Below are 8,165 nucleotides of genomic sequence, written 5' to 3'. Positions count from 1 at the left end.
AAATGCAAAAAGAAAAAGATGCATTATTAAATAAAAAGGCGCACCTTGAAATCTTGTAAAAGAGCGCCGAGCTCTCACCCGTACAATTTGTAAATGTAGACGAGCGGTGGAAAGGAAGCTAGGAAGATAGAAAAACAATGGGAAAATAGCCTAGGCTACGACCGGCCATGTAAAAAAAAAAGAGAAAAGGAGATGACCGCCTAAAAGGGATTTAGGGTTTTGAATATAAAGTTGAAAAGTGAATGAGAAGCTCATTCTTGTGTGTGGCCAAAAGTAGCTCTCCTCTTCTTCTTCTTCTTCTTCTTCTTATTCTTGCTTGCTTGAGCTTGTGCTTGAGAGAGAGTGTGAGGGAGTGAGTGTGTGAGGGTGAGGGACCGAGGAGGAGAAGCTCTCCATCTTCTCCTCTCTTCTTCTCTTCTCTTCTCTTCTCTTGCTCGCGGCAATGGAGCTTGGAGCTTGGAGCGGGAGAATCGAGCTTGCTTGAAGCTTGCACTTGGATTGTGGAGCCACCGGAGTGCGGGGGAGAGGAGGTAACTCGAACTGCACGGAGGTAAGCTCACTACACCCGTAAATATGGATGGCGCGTCGGTTATGTGAGAGGTAACCATTAGTGCTCGGCTTGGAACGCTTAAAACAATAAGCGATCCGTGAGTCTTGGCGGATGAGTGAAAGCTCCCACATGTCTCCTCTCAAATATCAAAGACATAATTATTAGTATCATCACATCACAATAGTTTATAAATACAGCAATTTTAATCACTTAAGTCTTCTTTGAACTTGTATCCGTTTCCAATTTTAGATAGTTTGTAAGTTACTATCTTGAGGGAAGAAAACCCTAGGGTGAACTTAGTGCTAGAATATCAAGCTCCCGTTACTCTTCAGTCAATCAATCTTTATATGTGTAATCGACATTAGCTGGATACAGTTGTATACGTGTGTGACACACAATAAATCGGTATAATCAGTGACTTAACCACAATTAGTCTTGGTTATTCATACCTATGTGTGTAAGTTCAGAGGTTTCATTGTTGCCATAGAAAGGCAAAGCTGCACCAAGGACATAGAGAATGACCCAACAAGACCCCATTGAAGGCACTTCATTGTGTAGCACCATGTTAAGCTGACTCCCCAGCTGACTAAAACAAGGGAGTCTATGTAGATAGACACTCCTCTCAAGCATAACGTACAAACTCTTCAAGTGGTGAGTTTCTGAAGGAGCATAGGCATGCCAAATTGTGGGTGCATAGCAAATACAGTAGTGGGGGCATGCTGGTAAGTGGGGGACAAGCGAAACCGGTAGTGCTGCAAGATACAGGAGAGCACCACTTTAGCCTCCAGCATGGCAAACGTCTGGCCTATACAGTTGCGGGGTCCCATAGAGAAAGGCATGAAAGCGGCGGCAGAAGAAGATGCAGGTGTGACAAATCTTTCAGGTCGAAATTCATGAGCATCAGGGCCCCAGAACCTCGGGTCATGGTGCCACATGATGACAGGCATCATTATCGCAGTCCCTGCAGGAATCAAGATCTTCCCTCCAACCAACATATCACTAGCTGCTTTCCTGGCAAACTCCACTGCAGGAGGGTACAACCGGAGTGCCTCATTCAACACCAACCCTACCTGCAAATTCTCTAAATCCAGAATTTCAGTAAGATATAAGGGAAATGCATTCCTTGAGCAGAATAGATGGAGTCAAGAGCTCACAAGCTTGAGTCGATTTATGGACTCCCCTGTTGGTAGGTCTTTTGTACCACAAACAGCATACACTTCCTCTCTGAGTCGCTCTTGCCATTCTGGATTGCTTGCTAGCAGTAAACACGTCCAGGTCAGGTGTACTGATGTTGTCTCGCGTCCCGCCAAAAAGAAAGTCTTACATTCATCAATCATCTCATCAATCCCCATACTAAGATTCTTCTCATTTTCCTGAAGCTGTCCTTTGTTTGCAGCCATCATCAAGCCAAGCAAATCATGGCCATACCCGTCTCCTTCCCCCGACTTCTCAGACTCCATTCGCCTTTCAATGAGCTGGGTAAGAATGCTGACTATTTTACTATTCAACTTCCAACGATAGCGATTGGTTGCTGTTGGAAGAAACCTGCCTCGCAATGATCAAAAGTCACAACATGTTGATCCAAACGTGACAGCATGCAAACAGTGATGGAATAGAACGCATCACTAACCTTAAACCAGGGATATAGATGGATCGCAGAAGCCTGTAAAAGAGGATCTGCTGCTCCTGCTGTGCCTCAAACACTTGCTTGCCTTCTGCATAACTGCTTCCAAAAGCAGTGTGAGCAATTATGTCTGCAGTCAATTTCTCAAAACTATCATGCATATCAATTACTCCTTTCTTGACTTGTGCTTCCCAACTCTCCATCATAGAAGCTGTGCAAGCAGCAATAGTAGGAATCATGGCCTGCAGAAATCTCACACATGAGACCTTCTGAGGTGTAAATGATATTGGATCAAGCTTAATCTTGGAAAGTCCCTACTTTAAGTTTGTCAAGAAAGAAGGCTGGGTTCATGATGCGTCGATGTTGTGCCCACTGTTTGCCTTCAGCAGTTATCAAGCCACTTCCAACCAAGTCCCTACTTTCAGGCCTCCCAGTAATCTTCAAGTAATGCCCAAACTTGTTGTTTAATATTTCCTTGGCTTGCTCAGGCTCTCTTACATAAATCCGTGGCTCGGATCCCAGCCAAAACACGAAGTAATCACCTAATCCATGTATGTTGGATATGAAAATGAGGCAATTAGCATTGGACTGGTAAGGAAACATGAACTTGAAGGCAAACTCAGCTTAATATACAGTCTCTGTCAGCTGCAGCCTTGGTCATTACTGCATATTTGGCATGCATTAAAACCTGAAATCTTACTTGCTTTTAGAACGTTACGAGTTAATATACAGACTTTTGAACTGGTACATGCATCAGGAGTTCAAATCTGATTGCATGCTTTTATTCAATTACAGTAAAACAAATCACAGCAGTGTAAATGCTGTATTAAATGAGAGATGGCCATAACCTCAGGCTGAATGCTCTTCGTGTCAGAGCCAATGTCAGTCCATTGGTCCAGCTAATTCATATTGTCATGCATGGAATGCCATAACCTCAGGCTGAAAGCTCTTCGTGTCAGAGCCAATGTCAGTTCATTGGTCCAGCTAATTCATATTGTCATGCATGGAATGCCCATTGGAAAGGAATGATGTATGGACCTCACCAACACCACTACTTCAAATGACGATGGCCTTCTACAAGATCATCTTCTCGATCTTCCTGACGATGACTTTAGTATCAAATCAAGATTCATGGATATGCATACTAACAGTGCAAAACAAGCAACAAAATATTGAAAGAGACGATGCACAATAGTGAAGGCAAGACACAATGTAATCGAAATAAGAATCCATAGTGAGAATCAAGAGTACAACGGTTGAGCACCCGCTCACACAACATCCACATGCAACCTCTCTCCACGCCAAGAATATGCAAAGTACAAGAGTCAATGACCAATGTAACATTATAGTATGCATCCTTCAAGATGCCATGTGCCATCTGACATAAGCAAACCTCCTCATACCAACTTCAGTCTTCAAGTTGAGATAAGAAGTGAAGAGAGGTACAACAGGACAAACTATGTTAGAGATGCCAAATGCAAGGACTACATATAAAGGAGCATTACATATACAGCGTCCTTGTCACAAGATCCACTGCCTCTTCCAAGAGGGATCTGGTACATTAACTCCCGTTAAGACATTCACTAACCACAAATGCCTAGGACCCTTCCTTTTTGGGAATTCATTGGCAGTAAGACGCACTGACAAGAGCTTAAGAGGTGTAGTAATGGGTGTGTGGGGCATGAGACAATGCACACTTACAAACTTCTTGGGGGCAGCATTATTAGCACAAGTTAAACCAAATGCACCGGCTCCACCCAATAGGAAACTCTCTGGGTCTAGAGATGGAGTCACACGGCAATGCAAGGCTCAGCCCAACAATCTCAAGGGGACGACTCAACTTCATCAAACACTATCATAAAGGAAAGGGGGGGGGGCGCTGTGGGGTGTTGGTGTTACCATAAAGCTTGGACCAGTGGAGGAGATGAGGGAGGATGCGAGGAACAATGTCGTGAGAGAGGTGGGGCATGGGCTTCGAGCGGGCAGCAGACGTCACTCCAACATACTCCCGCATGTTCCCGCTCAGGAAGGGCCTTCTCTCTAAGCAGGGTATGCCCTGGGCCTCGAACACTTTCCTGATCCGGCGAGGCCGCCACCACAGAGCCTTCAGGGCCTCCCAGCCGGCGTAAAGCACCCAGCTCGACACCAGGACGAGCAGGGAGTAAGCCATTTCCTGGCTCAGCAACAAGCCTGACACGGCCATGGTGCTCTCTCTGATCCCTGTCCTTCTCGCTGCCCCTCGCCCTACCACTCCTCCTCCTGCTTACCTGAGTGCCCATTCGCATTCTTTCTATTTAAGGGAAGGCAACAGTCCAGTCGCCCACGTCACTGTAGATGTTTGCGTGAGCTCCAAGCTTTTGCTGGTGTCGTCGTCCTCCTTTTCCCTGCATGGCCAGGTTCACATGGCAGGGTCGCACCAGGTGCTAGTGGGGCGACAGAAGCCCCCCTCCCCCCCCCCCCCCCCCCCACTAACACAAAGTCACACGCTATGCCAGTCCTTGTTGTAGGGTTTTCGTAAACCCAAGAAGCCCCCCACAAACCTTCATAGAAAAGCAAGTTTCTAACGTTGTGTTAGCATTGTTGACAACTCCCATTAGTACACAAAAAAAGGGAATTTGGTGATCTACCAATCAGTCAGCTTGGTTTCAGATTTCGACGGCAAGCTCTCACATCCTAACAACAAATATAGGTGTAATAGTCATCCCCAAACTCACCGCTACAAAAGGGTTGTGAAACTCGATTGGACCCTGCATTCACCCCACCATGCTTGGGGCGGCATAGCTCTAATGTCAAACCTAGCTGCTCTAGATTTTCGCTGGGCGAAGTTGAAAGTGTGTTCATGTGGTACTCGAGATCATGGAAGGTTAATAGAAGGAATGCTAGGCGCAAAGCACCTGGATTCTCTCAACATTTTGCACTAGTGTTCTCACGATGCTTTGCATCAGGGTTCGAAAGCATGTTTTGATTATTAATACTTAATAAATTACATTATTATATCATTATACATATTAATTATTATATAGGTAATCAAATATATTGAAGTATTAATAAGTATAATACATACATAATTGTTATTGTTATTATTATTATTATTGTATCATTATTATTATTATTATAAATAATATATTATTTAATATTATAGATTATACTTATATATTAACATGTATACATGATACATAATACATGTGTACACTAACTTGTTTATTAATTGTATATGGCTCTCTCCTTGTCTCTCTCCTCTTTTGAGAGAGAGAGAGAGAGAGAGATATATATATATATATATATATATATATATATATATATATATATATGAATTTATTTTTTAAATAGACATATGACATGATATAATATTTTAATGGTTGAACATGTACATGTAATGTGTGTATATTCTAAAAACATCCACAAATACAAATATATTATAAAAATAGAGTTGGATTTCTTTCTTTATTGAACATATGGAATAAGAGAACAATTTTAATGATTAAACATTTTCATGCAATAGATACATACTCTATAACCACAAACATATGTATGTACACATGCACATATATATACAAACACATATGCACATACATGCATATATGTACATATGCATGCATACATGTTTATACACACATAAACATGTATATGAGTGTGAAAAAAATTAAGAGAAATGGATGTATGCTTCTAAAGTATGTTTACACGCACATATGCACATACATACATACATACATATATATATATATAAAATGTGTGTGTGTGTGTGTGTGTGTGCATTGACACACATATGGAGCATAGGGAAAACAAGAAGACGTCAAAAGGAAAAAATGCATGTGTGTGTACATCATTCATTCATTCATATATACATTGCATATAAAAGAGAGAGGCAAAAAGAAGAAGAAGAAGAAGAAGAAGAGAGAGAGAGAGAGAGAGAGCATAATGAGAGGAGAGTACACAAATGAACACACATGTATAAAACACACATATCTAAACGTGTGTGTGTGTGTGTGTTATCAAAAACATATTATGATAATATCATATAATTATATTTTTAATTATTTATTTAATATACATATTTATAAATAATCATGATGATATATATGATATAATTATTTATTAAGTCAATAATATACATATTACTTATATTTATTAATACATTAACACAATTGATATTAACTATTAACTATTAATATATTAATTATTATGAATAAAATATTTATAACATATATAATAGCTAATAAATAAGTTAATGTATATATAATTATATATCATGTATACATGGTAATATATAATTATAATTCATAATATTATTTAATGTATTGTTATCTTAACTAATTATTATTATCTTTAATCATCCTTCATTATTATGGTTAATTATCCTTCGTGTATTATTTGTATCAATGATGGTTGTAATATACGTATTATAATTACTAATACTTTAATGTATTTAACTACATTTATAATAATACAATAATATAGATGGTTAGGTATTAATTGTTAATTATTAATATACTAATTAATTATTAATAAAATATATATACTTTTATTTCAATTGCTTAATCCTATTAATGTCAATATTCCATTCACTATATATTAGTATGTGCCACATCCCCATATATTGTATTTTCATGCATTCAAGATTGAATTAATCTAAGTTGCCAGAGCTTTCAAAGTTCAGATTATATTCCTTATATCAACCTTCCATGAACTCTCTTGTCATATTAACATGCTTTCAAACATTGGGCGAAGCGCCAAGAGAATCTAGATGTAAAGTACCTAGTTTCTAGTTATAAATGGCTTGAGAAATGGGGGGGGACCAAGGCATGAATGGAAGCATTGGCAAGCATTGTGAAAGGCCTTCTTCATGCCTACTACAAGGCACGGATCTAATTTCTAGTTATAAAAATGGCCAATATCTGTAATTGGACTCAAAAATATCTCCAAAATTTTGCATTTAAGGTTTTTGTATCAATTATTAAATATATCTTTCATAAACACTAGGTGAGTCACAAATTGGCAATGATGGCAAGAACCCCAAGCTATAAGCATTCTCCAATGGAGAGATGGATTTAGATTCTTATGTCGAGAAAATGCAAAAGGAGGGGTCCTTTATAAAGACTTACAAGCTCCTTTTTTTTGGGGTTTGGTATATTTTCTTAAGGTTTTTACTTTTGTTCTGGCTTTTTTAAATAAAAAAATTGATGTTATTTCTACCTACAAAGTGTTCTGTTTGCCAACTCAAAAGTAATAATAATTTTTTCCAATCCACGAATTTAGCAAAAAAATTTGTAATACTCAAATCTACACCTATCCAACCACAAGTGGTGTTAATAACACTCAAATCTATACTTATTGGTGCACAGATCGGACGTTGTATGTGCGCGTAGTGAGCGTCAAAAGGTCCCCAAGAACAAAAGAACTCTACTTTTGCACAAAGAACAAGGAAGAAAGCTTGCATGACATGAAGCAAGAGATTAATTGGGTACACTTTTCCCCCATGCCTTGTGTGAGTGCTCCACAAAGCATGTATTTGATATATTATTGATCTCTAAGCTTAAAAAAATAGCCCAATTTACAATTAGCACGCTTTAGCTTTTGTGTTTGCTTTTGTCCCACTAAAGAATTAAAGCTATTGGGCGCCCAAGGAGTCGAGCAGTACCCAAATACAATGTCTAATACAAATATTTAAATCGTGCACCCATACACATACTAAAATAATAAATAAATGTCAAGCACTTCAATAAATAAGTGCGTCAAAATATTGGCGCCATGCCTAAGATGCGCGCCCATAAAAAATGATAATGATTTGAATATACGCTATCCTCCAGTGCTTCCCAACACCACCGTTGCCTGCTTTACACATCAACTAAAGCATTCACAATTGTTAGAAAGTAATAAAATTAAACCGACAAAAGTGAATACCTAGGAGTCTTCAACTACAAAATAAATAAATTGGTTAGAACTCAATCCTAACCTTAATTTATTATGAGTGCGCACTCTAAACTCATAAAC

The 8,165-nt window shown here is 39.0% G+C and overlaps 1 protein-coding gene across 4 annotated transcripts; it reads right to left on the bottom strand.

The window, feature by feature from the left end:
* Positions 1-759: 759 nt before the first annotated feature.
* On the bottom strand, positions 760-4,543 carry LOC148013291 (cytochrome P450 CYP72A616-like). Of its 4 annotated transcripts, none has more exons than XM_087667730.1 (5): positions 4,074-4,211; positions 2,493-3,273; positions 2,181-2,416; positions 1,705-2,095; positions 760-1,620 (listed from the first exon to the last, which is right to left on the bottom strand). In XM_087667730.1, exons 2-5 carry the CDS (start codon positions 2,775-2,777, stop codon positions 1,195-1,197), a joined length of 1,338 nt encoding a protein of 445 aa, XP_087523856.1. In that variant the 5' UTR covers positions 2,778-3,273; positions 4,074-4,211; the 3' UTR covers positions 760-1,194. The 4 variants fall into 4 exon arrangements, with proteins under 4 accessions (XP_087523856.1, XP_087523857.1, XP_087523855.1 ...); XM_087667731.1 differs by having other exon boundaries at positions 2,493-3,269; positions 4,074-4,093; XM_087667729.1 differs by having other exon boundaries at positions 764-1,620; positions 2,493-2,716; positions 4,074-4,537.
* Positions 4,544-8,165: the final 3,622 nt, after the last annotated feature.

This window comes from Lygodium microphyllum, chromosome 26, assembly GCF_053477565.2.
Source record: "Lygodium microphyllum isolate KBCC chromosome 26, Lygodium_microphyllum_v1.1.10, whole genome shotgun sequence".
In the NCBI taxonomy this organism is placed as follows: Eukaryota; Viridiplantae; Streptophyta; class Polypodiopsida; order Schizaeales; family Lygodiaceae; genus Lygodium; species Lygodium microphyllum.
Note: the sequence above shows the minus strand (reverse complement) of the source record. Positions and strands in the feature narration are given on the sequence as shown.